At 40.2% G+C, this 14,839-nt stretch overlaps 2 protein-coding genes across 2 annotated transcripts; one reads left to right on the top strand and one right to left on the bottom strand.

Annotated features, from left to right (window-relative positions):
- The first annotated feature begins 367 nt into the window (after positions 1-367).
- LOC308398641 (sterile alpha motif domain-containing protein 3-like) lies at positions 368-4,645 on the top strand. The gene is made up of 9 exons (XM_080885389.1): positions 368-479; positions 1,131-1,326; positions 1,414-1,575; positions 2,058-2,145; positions 2,236-2,400; positions 2,691-2,897; positions 3,131-3,299; positions 3,461-3,540; positions 4,019-4,645. The coding sequence occupies exons 1-9, from the start codon at positions 377-379 to the stop codon at positions 4,313-4,315; spliced, it is 1,467 nt and encodes a 488-aa protein (XP_080741515.1). The 5' UTR covers positions 368-376; the 3' UTR covers positions 4,316-4,645.
- Positions 4,646-6,654: 2,009 nt separating this feature from the next.
- Positions 6,655-10,914, bottom strand: LOC308398654 (ribonuclease P protein subunit p25-like). The gene has a single exon (XM_080885399.1). The coding sequence runs from the start codon at positions 10,109-10,111 to the stop codon at positions 9,281-9,283; it is 831 nt and encodes a 276-aa protein (XP_080741525.1). The 5' UTR covers positions 10,112-10,914; the 3' UTR covers positions 6,655-9,280.
- Between the last annotated feature and the right edge of the window lie 3,925 nt (positions 10,915-14,839).

Raw genomic sequence — 14,839 nt, 5'->3', positions numbered from 1 at the left:
TCCAGTTATAATTTTTTAATGTTTTAAATCTTTCAAAAACATGAAATCATTTTACTGTTATGTTTGGCCGTTTACTTTTTTGCTTTTACTACATCCTAGAATTGTTCATTAATTGTGAGGTTTTTATGGAATTTGCAACATCAAGTTAAACCGAGGTTCTTTGGAAGTTAAAATGTCAAGCAGATTTTTATGTTACGGTGACTACATTTTGTAAGTTACAAATATAGTTCGCCAAGACAGCATAACGGTTTCTAAACAACTGCGCATTAATACCACAATGTTGTATTTTCATGCGTCAAGTTCGCAACGCGCATTAATCCCAAAGGCCGAAAAGGCAGCAGCGATGAGTGCTCCGCCTCCGCGCTGACTAGCGTTGATGCAGAAAATGACTCTCAGGGGGTTATCCACGGAGGAGCTCCTTAAAAGGTTGATGGAAGAAGGCATTGATGTGTCAGACGACGAGGCGCAAAGATTTAGAGGTAAGTCGGGTGTGATTTTGTGTTTTTATAAAAATTACAACGTGTAATTTTACAGTAGAGTTAGCAAAAGTCCGAAGAGCTAGATTTAACATGGGCGAAAGCTAGCAGTTAACTAAGTTTTAAACAAAGAAAGGTACAAATGTGGACTATTTAGACTGTTGGTGGAATGTTCAACGTCTGTCTGGTATTCGAGTGTTTTATCAATAAATAGTGACGAACCGTGTACAACAATGTAAAAAAATCAATAATTTCTCAAAACATGCTAGTATGTAAATATAGCTATTAACAAAATCGTTTTCTAAGCAAAATTTATCGCATCTAACTTGTTTCCCGCTCAAAGGGATTTTAAACAATGGAAGGTACACATTTATACCATTCCACCTACTTAGTGGGATTTTCGAATATGAGAGCTGTAAGCTCTGCGCAGGGACACTTACTTACATTTTTATATTACCAGTTAATTTATATTAACAATTAATCAAGAGAATTAATTGTAACTTCCTTTTGGGGAATATAGACAGATTCACAATGATAGCTTATTATTATTATTATTATTATTATTATTATTATTATGTATTGACCATAATGTCACTTTAAAACTAAATTTGAAAATGGTTTTATTTTTATTTCATACTGTACTTTATATTTCAGATAACGATGTAGATGGAGAGACGGTAGACTGTGGACTCACTGAGACCATGGTTGCATATCTTTTTGACAAGTCTTTCAAAAAGCAGCTGAAGTTCAGAGACTTCACAAACCGCTACAAGGAAGTCATCATCACTTTACAACCGGTCGACCCATTTGAAGGTACAGTTGAAGGTCCAGTGTCCCAAGCAAACCAGAGGTAGGTTGTGATAAATGTCTAAATTTGCATATGCATTTAAGTGTTTGCAAAATGGCTAGTTAATGCTGTTTTCCTACTGTATTGCAGTTCTATACCTTCTTGCCGTAGACTGCCTGCAGTTATTTCCATTCCAAAATTCCCACAAGATGTCCAGAGTCGCTTGGATCTCAAAGAACCAGTCCAGAAAAAACAGAAGTACCGAAACAAAATAATTGGGACTCTTTATGAAATGCTGTCACAGTACACAATGTAAGGGTTCCTTTCTGAATAATTACATTAATTTCTTAATATTAATATTGCTGTTGTAAGAGAGGCAGAGAACAAATGCTTAGCCCATCTGCCTCCCAATCTGGAGACCAGCGTTCGAGTCTGGCGTGACACACGGTTCCAATGAACTGGCAATAGTGGTAAAACCATACATCCTGTGTCTCCAGACCTTGTCTGGACTATGATATCCAAAGTGTTCATTTTCGAATTTGCTCAAGAGTAAATTAATAATTCAGGACTGCAGTCAATTAAATTAATGAAGTTTGGGAGAGGTGTGGCTGTTTGTCCACGCCCATTTTTAAGAAATTAAAATCAACTTTAGCTACATTGATTTGACATTGGTCTACAACATACTATTTACGGTAATAACAATATGATTAGAAGAATTGAAGAACAGAAAAGCCCCCAGGAAAGGATAAGAGTAATCAGTGTACTGTGGGTTGTTTTTCTTATGTTTGAAACAGGTACCCAACCCACTCAGACTACATCCAGGTCATCAAAGCCCTGATTGTGAAGTATCCTTTCTTAAGAGATGTACACGGAAATGGTTATGTGAGTACCTCTCCTTTTTTGTTTCTTTTATAGATTATATTAATATAAAGTAACCATAATTAACTACTTATATACATTTGAAACAACTAGGACACCTGGCACAGCCAACTCAAGAGAAAGTTCAAAGCAGAACGGGCTCCCCTAATCAGCAACGAAGAAGTGAACCGGGTTAAAGAAAAGTTTGGACGCACGCAGAAACATCGGACCACAGAGGAATCCAGCAGCTCCTGTCTGAAGAGACTGAAGCCCTCTCTCGTAAGTCCTCACACCCTCAGCCTCTAAGAGCTAAGGTAACATATGTAGTCTTATTATGTTCACTGTAAAGCTAAAAGTAAACATTAATTGAAAGAAACATGTTAACAGATAACATTAACATAGAAAAAGGAACTTCACAGTTGATTTAACAAAAGTCAGCTCAACTTGCAATTCCTATTCAACATTTTTGCATTTTTTTCAAAGCATTTGGTGTACAAATTACCGCATTTCGAGTAACATTAACTTATCAGAGTTTACTTATGATAATACTGATATCTGCTTTGACAAAGGATTCGTGCTTTGTGGGGGAAGATGCAGCCTCCGTTGATGCTCATATCAAGGTGCTAAATGATCAGCACAAGAAGCTACATCCTGACACAGCACTGGTGAAAGACCGCATGACAAAAACCTTTGCATGGAGACGTCGAGAGGTAGCTGAAGGAATGTGTACTGTGGACCTATTAAAGAGATATCCATTCCTGGGGACATCTGCAGGGGTAAGAATTGTTAAGATGATTGGGGAAATGGCTAATGATTTTTTTGTCTCTAAATCTGATTATTATTTTCTGTACTAACTGATTAATCAATCTGTTCATTATCTTTAGAATTTTTGTTCAAGGGTTAAAGCACTTTACATTTATCTCCAGTCTGTGTCTTTAAACATGTCAAAAGTTTAAATCCTCAATGTAAAATGTCATTCTTTTGTCTATTCTGCTCTTTTCATTTCCAGTTGTGTGATGAGGTTGATTTAATGCATCCCTGCCAAGACAACATCTGTCGCCGCTTTAGCGAAAACTTCACTGCTGTTCTTCAAAATGTTCTTCAAATGACCAAGGATTTTCCACTGAAGAAGGTCTACATGGAGGCAAGAGAGAATGCACTGGCTGAAGACATTACAGGTGCTAATTTGACCTCATACAAATAGTAAATTTTGTGACAATTCATTTGCTCTCTCTTCCAAAGATAATTGATGTACCATAGTGCCATGTCAAGAGCATGTTAATGGGAATTTGCATGCTATCAAAATCTAATGAAGTGTATTTGCATCTGTATGACCTAGGAATTGACTTCAAGGGGGCACTTCTCCTCTTGCCATCCATCTTCAAGGAGAAGATAGAAGATTTCATCATCCTTGGAGAGGTAAATGCATGATGCAATGCATAGCCTTTGGCCACAAGTTTCATTCTCGGTGTTTTGTTGGCATGGAGCTGAATTCAGCTGCGGTTCAGCATCACAGCTAAGCTAATGTAGGGGAAACACTGCTGTTAATCCACAGTGCTGCTGTGCTCTTGGGTTTTGTCTGGTGTTTATATAGATAGATAGACCTTTATTGTCCCCTTAGGGAAATTCTTCTTCACAGGTACTGTCACTGTCAGGGGTGATTGCTTTTGCCCTTGAATATTATGTCAAACTTTAACAGCTTATCAAACACTACCACAACAGTCATTGGTCAAGAAGCTTTTTGTTTGGAGTAGGGGCCATGTTTACAGGTTATCAGAATAGACAGTTTTGTTTTGCAGCAAAAAAAAGAAGGTAATTTGAGGAATCTGTTGAAAATCCACTTGGCACATATTGCTTAAACATACTGTATACTAATGTTTTTCTTCCTCTTCTGCAGAATACTCCCATGAGTCCATACCCAACCATTCGAATGAAGGATAAGAGTTGGACAACTGCCCTCTCAAGACAGTGTCGCTGTGTTGTCACAGTTGAAGGAGTGGATGTTTGCTCATGCTGCTCGCTGGATGAGGCCTACATCTCAGCATTCTCCACCTTCTTCGTGTTCAACATGACCTACCCTGCATACTTCAAGAAAACACTTGTCTTTGTTCAGAGCTGCATTGTCAACATAGGAGACCAGGGAGACAAACCCCTGCCAGTAAGTGTCACCAGGGTACTTAACCAACTCTATTAAATATGCCCCCACTCCACAAATGTTCAAAATGTTCAAAAAGGGCATTTACTCTGAGGAAGTTGATTACACATGTTGGGTTAGTACACGCACATGAGCCTCATTTCGGCATCACTTGTGGAATAAACGACTGCCAGGCAGCTTTTTCCAAGTATCACTCTTTTCAACGCCATGTGTGATCCGTCAAAACATTGTGTTCAGGTGTTTAATGTCTTTATGTGATTGTTTACTTTTTTTAAATGAATGTATTTTTCTTGACATGTCCTATGGCAATATACGAATGTAATCAAGGATGTATTCCTGTGGTTGTTTAAATGCTTTGATGTGATTCTATTATCGAAAATAAATGGTTAAATAACCAAATATTTTGGACTATTGGGGTACATTTTTGTCTCTTTAGGTACGAAATAGGTTGTCGCTGGGGGGGTACCCTCATAGGTACCCTATTGTACCCTTTTCAAGGGAACATTTCTGTACTATAGTTTGAAGGTACATTTATGTCTTAGGAAAGTACATGATTGTACTTCAGATGGTACAACTTCATAAGGTACAAAAATGTACCAAGCCTAAAGGGTACAGAAATGTCCTTCAAAAAGGAACACCCCCAGCGACAAGCATTTGTACCCTTTTTGGTACACTTTGGCACCCCTATTTCTGAGAGTGTGTAATTCACAGATATCGGTCCCTGAGCCTAGCCTCTTTGTTCCTCATCAAGGCCTTTCAGAAAAGATACGGGGCATAATGTGTTACCATGAAACCTCATTTATTCAAATTCTTTAATCTAATTGAGTCCTCTCATTATCGCATAGAGGAAGAAATGAGGATAAAAGGGTGAAATGTTGTTGTCTCTGAGAAAAGGAAAGACTTTAACATACCAGCCTTGAGATTGCCATTAAATGATCCAAAAAATAGCATAGCCCAGAGCTCCCATTTGCTTGTTGTAAATGCTTTGTTATATTCTTAAAACTGTATTATAGATAATAAGCTCGTCAGATAATGGTGTTGTATTCTGTGGCCATTTAGCTTTGTTGTGGAAATCATCTAGTGCACTGGGCCAGTTATGTCTGTCAGATACATCAATAATAGTGCTCTTGAGCAAGTTGTTTTTCTGCGGTTGACTTGAAACTTACTTCTCCACTAGAGGGCAGCAGCCATTAGTTGATTTTTTTTTTTCATATTTCTAAACCTATCTCTCATATAGGAAAATTATTTGAATACCAGTGTAATGTATATCACTTACAGCTGCATGTTAGTTATGGAATACAGCAAAAAGAGCTCCAGAAAATCCTCAATTTTCCCAGATTTTCAAACTTAAAATCTTTGACTTTGTCAAATTTTCCTCTAACAAAGTCTAAAAGCAAACTCTGAGTGATTGTTTTAGTTGTCGGGTATTTAAAAAAAAAAATCAGTTTAAATACATTTAAATACACCAAGCCTTCATCTTCAGTCGCAGCTTTTGAAAAAATGTTGAAGACGTCTTGGTCTTCAAACTTCTCATTTCTTTTGCCCTGGATTCTGGCAGCCCTGTAGTCAGTGTTCATTATCTGCTCTTACAGCTTTGACTTCAGCACAGCAATTACATCCTCAGCTGCACTGATTAATCCAACATGGAGGCATTTCACAAAATGGTTTTGAAAAGACATTTCCAGACACTTACCAGGGAGTAGCTGTGGCACAGCTTGTTTATGCAGATAGACCACAGCCAGTCAATTGGCAATAAGATGTTTTCAATGACTGCTTAAGTGTTCTCTTAACCTCTAGTGTACACTGTGCAGAAAACAATAGACTGTCTGGAAAATGATTAATTTAATCTGCTTTAGCCCTGTCATATAGTTGAGGTGCCTGATGTCATTTTTGGGTAATGTATGTTTCTCTATTGTTCAACATATTCCCTCTTTGGCCATTCATTAATATGTCTCCAGCGCTCTCTGCTTAACTGCTTAACCTTCCATTCTTTCCTAGCAATCACATAATCAATCACTGGCCCATTACTTGACAAGGCAGACAAAGAGAGTGTATGAGTGAGAAAAACCTTTTGGCCTGTCTCAACAAGCAAGAGGAATGTCGACTTCAGAGGGCTAACACAAGCAGAAAACATAGGCCCAGTAAATATTCAATTTAAAGGATTCCCAGATAAGGCGAGTTGAAAAATTGAGGCAGCACCCATTCTTCTAGATAAGAGAAGACGGAGCCATCTGGAGGCTGGGAGATAGCGAACTCCCACGCCATCCCAGAGACCTCACTCTCATCTGCTGCAGCGGCAGAGAAGGGGAAAAAAATGGAGTGCCAACACTTTCATTATGTTAACTTCAAAATGAATTTATTCACATTCAGTGCATGTAGTCATTGGCTTTGGCAAGAAGGAGGTTACTGTTGTGTCCACCATAACAGAAAACTGTAATCAGCCTTAAAGTAATGCTTTCCTTTGTCATTTATGATTGAAGTATGTAGTGAGTATTTAATGAATTGTTCACAGAAGAACATTCTGACCTTCAGAAAAAACGAGAATGCAATATATATACGTAACATATATACGTAATACGTAATATATATGTATGCGGTGCGTGTGCATCCGTGTATGATGTGTGTGTGTGTGGCGCATTAACTAAACGAACAGAATTTAAGCCTAGGCCTGTATTTCCTCCAAATTCACCTTGACTGCATGCTTGAAAACCACCAGCTAAACATTACTGGCAAAACAGACTCTCAGCTTGTGAATAACCTTGTCCACATTCCTGTAATGCACTTTGTTGACTCCTTCACCATACTATTTCATGCCAGCCTCATTGGATTTAGCGCTGGGATGATGCTTTTGTCAGGATGTTTTATCTGTTCTCTCAGTCAGGTACGCTTTGCCATTATCCCTAATTACCCCCACTGCATTTCACACTTGGCCCAGAATTCTTAGTGCTTAATAACAGATGCGGGTCGATTTGAAATGTACTTATAGTGGCATTATCTGTTCAACCTGGATCGTAGACTGACTGTCCCATAGGCTCTTGGATGAAAGCTGTTAACTCTGTGATAACAATGACCTGGAATGATAACCTTCCTGCAGTCTTGAGGACACACAGTTTGCTACATATGTCCTGTATTGCAGTCACAGCATTTTGTATTCAACCTTGGGTGCTCTGCTGTGCTCTGATTCATTTAATGGGATCGAGAGGGAGGTTAATCACTATGTCCGTCATAGACTGTTAAAGTGCTATATGAAATACTAGCATTTTTCTTTCTTTGTCCAGTGAGTTCGAAAGCAAATGCCGTAGACCTGACTATACCTTTTTTTCTCCTCCTAAAATCTGCTAACAATGCCCCCCTCCAATTAGGAGTCACTTTGATTAATCTACTTTAGGGGGTCGACATTTGCATTTGCAGATTTTCATTAAGATCGGCATTAAGACAAGGTTCCACTTATCTAAGTTATTATGCGTGGAACATATGGGTGATTAAATGGAAAAGGTCTTAAGTATTTGGATTGATTAATTCACCGGAAGGTTTATTTTGTTTGTGTTGCTCAGAACAACTTTTAAAGAAATTTTTAATCCATAAAATTCATTACATATGCCCTCAGTTGTTGTTTTTTCCTACTGCTGTGGAGTCTGCAGAGGGTAGAATTTTGATCCAAGCACCAAAAGCGTCTGCAGCATCCAGTTAAGCTTTTGCAATTACTTAGAGGTACTGCTTTTGCAACTAAAATGGTATCTAAATGGCATGAAAATGCAGGGAGGCAATGCATTTAAAAAATGGAAAAAGTATACAGCCATTTTATTTGCTGTCTGTCAACTCCAAGTGCATAGCGTTACTTTGAAAGCTTAGCTCCTTTTATACCATATTTTATAGCATATTATTTTGCTTATGAAATGTAAAAATATACCCGAAGAGCTAGACTACAATTGATATAGTGGGTGGCTAGGCCTATAGGCTGAAACAGGAAGGAGAGCAGCTAGTTGGTTTGATTTAATATTTTGCAGGAACAGTGTAGTGTGAAGCTCTGTCAAACCTAGTTTTAATCCTTTTCTCCACTGTGTTGTGTGATGTTATATTGCTATCTTAATGATAATCTGTGCCTGTATTTCTGCCCTAGGCATTTCTGTCAGGCTGGGTTGGTTTAGGACTGCGCCTTATCAACAGCTTTGTCATTAAATCAGCTTTTTCTACAGACAAATTTCACTGCTGTTATTCTTATCAAAAGAACAGCGCACTGTGATTTTCTGTTCAATCGCAGCTTTGCAAATTCAATGATGTTTGAGTAAGAAAGATGAAATACAAATGAAAAATCCCACTGAAAAAAAGCATTTATTTAATTTTGTTTTCATGAGATTTAATACTCAGACAAATAAAATGTGTATGCTGTGCATTTGTCATGTCACCAGTGGCTTTGGTTGTGTGTGTGTGTGTGTGTGTGTGTGTGTGTGTGTGTGTGTGTGTGTGTGTGTGTGTGTGTGTGTGCACACATGTGCGTTTGCGTACGTGTGTGTGTCTACTCGGATCTACGTTTTATATTCCGAAAGGTTAAATTTAAAAGCATGGGGAAAATGGTTGCCGAGATGACTGTAGCATAAGGCAAACAAATGATTTTATCCACAGGTTGTTAATAGTTTACTGAAAGCAGTAACCTAGAACCTATGAAATTCATGGCTTTTGTTAGTGTGAAATAGGATGTAATATTTTTTTCTAGATGTCATATATTAGCATGGTAGCACACATCATCAAAGTTTTCTGGATGTGAGAGACCATGTTGGACGTACCACAAAAGACGTCCTGTAAATGCTGTATGTCCAGAGGCAGCCTGTTAGGTCCCAGTCAAACTGACCTCTGGAGGATGGAATTGGTAGTCAGTTCTTCTGAGAAAGCACTGTTCTGTCTGAGTGGATGTTCTGATTGTCTCAGCATTGTGCTTGAGTGGAGTGCAGTGCCAAATGAACGCCTCTGATTCAATCCTCTCCACTGTGACACCAGTTGGGCCAGTCAGTGAGGAGGAAGGACTGAGGCTCCTTCCCCTAAACACACTCTCTTACAGTCAGGGAAACTGGTGTATTGCAAAGGTCCAAGGGATCTCTTGGATGCTGTCGCAGGTTCGGTACCCTCTCTTTCTTCCCACAATGCACTGAGAGTCTCTGGAGGCTGGTAGCCTGGTTCCTGGGGATCCAGAGGATCTTTGGAAAGAAGGATGCTGATGGAGGGCACAGTCCTGTGCACTGTCATCTCGGATGTCCCTCCTTCAGTACTCTCCCACACTTCTTTTACAACCTTATACCGGAGTTTGGTCAGCTGGTGCAAACAGCCCACTTTTCGTTTCATGATCTCGGCACAGGTGATGGTCTTTGTGACGGCACGACCTGACCCGGTAAAAACCACTTGTCTGAGCCCACCACCACTTGAATTTACCCCACTTACTCCCTTCTCTCCTTGCATCCGTGCCATGGCAAATCCCATTAAATTGCGAATCTTGCTTCCTTCCTTAACGCGCATCTCCAACACCCCAGAAGATAGCCCTGGGAAGGGACAGGGACTGTCCTCCTCAGTTCGGCACACTTTTTTGAATCCTTCTTGCCCTAATTTGAGTGCAGGAGGAGGGACTGGGAGTGGTGCTGGTTTCACTGGCCTAGAAACATTATTAACCCCACCTGGCTGTCCAGCATTGTTATAGGCTTGGCTTTGATAAACAGGGCACATGCTTGAAGTTACCCCATTCTCCATTTGGATTGGTCTGTTCAACTCCAGTCCTGGGTGGGGCTTCACGCCATCTCTGCTCAGGTACTGGTTCTGGCCACTGACCACTCCACACGCCGTAAACATTTGTGCAGTCCTCAGTGATCCACCGTAATGTTAGTCCAGGCACACACTTTTCCCACAGCTTAACATAATTTTCTTATGCACGTGGCACTTCTCTTTCTCTCTCCAGTGAACAGCTGTAAAGTTTCAAGACTTCATATTACCTCCTCCTCAAGAGCGCTATCAAAAAATTATTTAATGCTCTCCAAGACAGAGCTGCAGAAACAAGATAAATGTGTTGCTGGTAAATTAAGAGCAGTGCTGGGACCTTTAAAGATGTTCTTTAAAGAGCATCTAAATTTCATACCACAGACTGTTTGGAAAGTGCTCTGAAGATGAATAAAAAATCAATATATAAAGCTAAGTTATACACTTTCTTTAATTTGTAAGTATTTTATACGGTGGGTTATTTTCTTCTTGAATAGCAGTAAAAAATAAAATAGAGTTCTCTGTTGATTCTTCAGCAAAACTTTTCTAAAGAGAACCTGAAAGCTCAAATTAGGACTCCACCTTTTCTTTAGCGATCCAATCCAGCGCTGTTAATTTTGATGTGCTGGTCGTGTCACGTTCAACTCAAAATTGACATCTGGGGATGTCCATCTCTTAAGTTCCACGTCCTGTTTTGGACCTCTGGATGTTTTACTCCAGCTTGAGTAGGTCTGTGTCTCCTCTCCGTGTTCTCATTTTGACATCCACTGTAGATGAGGCCAGGGTTACACAGATGTCTGCAACTGGGGTGTCGTCCCTAGAGTTCTGTCTTGTCTTCAGTGATGCTCTGGGAAGTGTGTTCTGTTCCCCACAAAGAGACATAAGGGACAGAAGCTGCCTCACAAATGCTCACAGGAGGAGTGTCTGTGTGGCTGAGGGGGAGCATGAGGGAAAGGGGAGACAGCCCTCTTAAAGGCACAGGTCTTTTCATCTTTTAGACGAACACCCTCCCCTCCACAACTGAAGCCTGCCATCTGAGGAAAAAGAGAAGGGAGACGGCTACTGTGTCCCTTTAAAACCTAGAATGCAGATCCCCGGCAACTTTGTCAATCTCTTTAGAGGACGTTCCAGTGTTCAATGTACATGACTGATTAAACCTGAGTTCTGAAATAGAGACTCAGTCAACCTTTAAAAATGCATTTTCAGCTTCGAAACAATGAATTAAATTAGCTCTGTTATAATTGAAAACATCCTTCAAAGAGCTACTGAAAGTCAGCAGCATTAAATTGCACTGTACTTAGCCTTTATCCTATTAGATGTTTGTGACCATTACTATTTACATAATGCACCATTAATGGCTTCATTGCCGAGGCAATCAGGTCGTGCGGTAAGAATGCCTGTCTCTTAACGCATGGATTGTTATATTGTCGCAACCCTGGATAATCCTTGCGATCAAGGACACAAAGATCGCAAAATGCATAGAACCATGACTTTTATCTTCAGAGTGCTGTATTAATGATAACTGTCTTCATTACTCTCTACTATATGTCGAGGTGAGGTGATGGACCCGACAGGTGAGGAAATAAGCATCTTAATGGGCTTTTTATCACCAGTGGAGGGCGCTGGCCTGCTCGCTTCCACTAAGTCAAGCCCAGACATCTGTAGTATAGCCCTGTTCAGCCCAGTCTACCGGTCGACAGGTGGATTTGTTTTCGTGTGTGACTGACAGATGAAAAAATAGGTGAAGACAGCCCACTGAGGCTGAACCTATGAGGCAGAGAGAGAGCCAGACAAGTCCTAACTACTTTCAGCTCAGTGTATTCCATGGTGCACAGTAGTACACAGGCAGTATAAACTCACTGCGACTCACACAGGCTTTATGGTGAGGCTAATTCACAATGGCATGTGTATTATATTAGATCCCTATGGTAATCAAGGAAAAAATAAGGAACAACCAACCCCCACCCCCTCACCACCACCTCCACTACCACCACCACACCCCCCAATCCAACTTCAAAGTATCTTCTATTACATGGATATGAATCGTCACTGAAGTATCAATAGTTTGATTGTATCCATGGAATTAGATTATTGACTTTAAAAAATCCCACAAGGTGGTAGAGCTGTTTATCTTTGTAACCATTCCAGACAATGCAGGAGGCACGGTAGCAAATATCTTTCTTGCCTTTTTTGTAACCTAAAAAAAAAAAAAAGATGGGAGAAAGGGAAGACAGAGGGAGGAGGGAGGGTCTGTAGCGCTCACCACCAAAGTGATCATTCTGTTGTTTGGGAGAAATTACCCTCATCAGTCATACAGAGATGCACAGCTGCCTAAGGGGATCTGGTAATGTTACTGCATAATAAACTGTGTTTGTGTGTGTGCGCACATGTCCATGTTCAGTGAAAATGAGACGAGGCACGAAAGAAATGCAAGAGGGCATGGGGTAAAAGAAGTCTGATTTAACCACAGAGAGGTTAAAATTGATGATAAAAGCAGCTCTATAATCATCCCTCCTTACTACACGTTGTTGGCATATCATTTATTGCTTCTCAGTTTAGCTATAGGAACCCATTTTCTGGTGGGAATGTGATAGATTAAGCAACTCAGCTTCTGAGTAAAAAGGCAGGGTTCTGAGTAGTGTCTTCAGACACATATTAAAAACATTTTCGTCTCCATCGAAGAAAAAAAAAACCCTCTTCTCTGGATGCCTAAATAAAACCATCAGAGCTTTGCAAAAGTGTTGTGTATTGACCTTTTTGAGCAGAGCATTTTTCCTTTAAGTGGCTTCATTTAATGATGGGTAGAGGCGATGTTCATGCTTGGTCACTCACTCCTTCACACCTCCTCCACAGAGCTGGCCTCTGCCCCTGTAGCTCTCCAAGCACTTACTCCTCACTTTATGTGACCTTGGCTGGCATCTGTGACAGTCCAGGAATTCTCCCCTGCACTCTATCCTCCCTGTCTTCGTTTGAACAACCACCCTCAGCTTTTTCTCCTGACCAACAGAATTTAAGTAAAGATAAACAAAGACTGTGACAAATGGTAGTGATTCTCCCACTTTCTATGTACTTCAGGTGTCGAAGTCGGTTGCTGTTACAAATTGTAGGGCTGTCTCTTTGTTGTTTGTTACAGCACTGCAGAGTCTAGTTGTAGAGAAGCTTGTTGTGCTGTTGTCAGGGCTGCACATAAGCGCAGTGTCTCGCTGTGACAGCCGGTCGCTCACTTTACGTTAACCGCAAGTGTTTTCACGGTCATCAACCAATGGTGGCCTGGAGGCTGTCATTTCACTCTGTGTGGAGCTCGCCCGCGGCTTGGTTCTGCCCCACAAACTCACAGCCAGCCCTGGTGGGGGGACAGAGCAACACACACTCATGCATATGTACACACTTAAAGACAGACACACACCCACTGGATAGACACACACACACGCACACACATACACACACACAAAAACTATATGCTCAGCATAAGGCAGGCTGCTGGAGCAATTACAGAAACATGGCAGAACACGATGAAGCAGGCCCCACTATCAGAAGGGAAATAGAGTGAGTAGAGGAAAAATGATGATGCCATTAATAATAGGGAGGCACAGAGGCTCACAGGGAGGTGGGGGTGGATGACCCCGTCTGTGATTTCCCTATGACAGCACTTTGAGATGCAAATGGTTGTGTTTGTATTAGATTTTGGCTGTTTAAATGGGCATGTTTTTGTGTCAAAGAAAAAAAAAGAAGAGAAAAAAGTAAACTGGGATACTAAATGATGTTTGAAGTGATATTTTCCTTTCACTCATGCATCCATTATTTTTGTAAATGACAGATCACGCTTCCTTATTCTCTCTTTTTTCCTCTTTACACCTTGGTCTAAAGCTATTCATATGTACATTTCTTCTACTCCAGCCATCGCTTTCCCCTTGGTACTGCAATGCAGATGTGTCTCACACAGTGGCAGAAAACTTCCACTGAAGACAGTTATGAAAGAGGAACATGAGAGACTGGAAGGAAGACCATGAAAAAGATAGAAACAGCGGTGGAAGGAACAGAAGTTTACATATATATATACTTATTGTCAAGTTTAGAAGCAAAGCATTAAAATATGAACATTTTAATGGAACTGGGTGGAGCTGAACCCTATTGCTCTATGCTTTTAGGTGTACTGTTGTTAGGGAAAAAGCAGGCATGGCAACATTTGATTTATGAGGCCTGTCTACAAAAAAGGGGTGTCTTCAGCTTCATCAACTAAACAGCATTGCAAAGCTATCATGTCACCAAATAAATGCAATTTAGATGCTTTTGAAATACCACCATGATATAAACAGCTGCCTTTCCCCCCCAACATTTAATGGAACTGGGTGGAGCTGAACCCTATTGCTCTATGCTTTTAGGTGTACTGTTGCCCACAGTTTGATTAACAGCATTGTCTCCAATTTAAATTGGCAACAGCAGTTGAAAATAGCATTTGTGTTTGGTACTTCTGTTTTGTGTGGCCTCCGGGTAAAAATTAATGGATTTCATGGAAAAAAAAAGATCAATTACATCAAGAATTAATTGGCCATGTTGAAACAAATGCAAAACCCAAACAGATGCCTCAGAGGAAGTAGATTTTAATTTAGGATTCTTGTGCTGCTTACTGTATATATGTATACAAAACATTTGGAATGGGCGATGTATGAAGAATGGCACCTGAGTCGTCAACATCAGTACCAAAGATTGCTTGGGTTGATGATGTGTGGTGGTGTTTCTTTTTTGTCTAAAAATATGAACCGAAATGTTTCAACATGTGTACAAATTGTAATGTTTTCAGATTCATATAACCCCATATTAGTA

Source organism: Rhamphochromis sp. 'chilingali' (genome assembly GCF_963969265.1).
Source record: "Rhamphochromis sp. 'chilingali' genome assembly, chromosome: 6".
NCBI lineage: Eukaryota > Metazoa > Chordata > Actinopteri > Cichliformes > Cichlidae > Rhamphochromis > Rhamphochromis sp. 'chilingali'.
The sequence above is the reverse complement of the archived record's forward strand: the minus strand, read 5'-3'. Positions and strand labels throughout refer to the sequence as shown.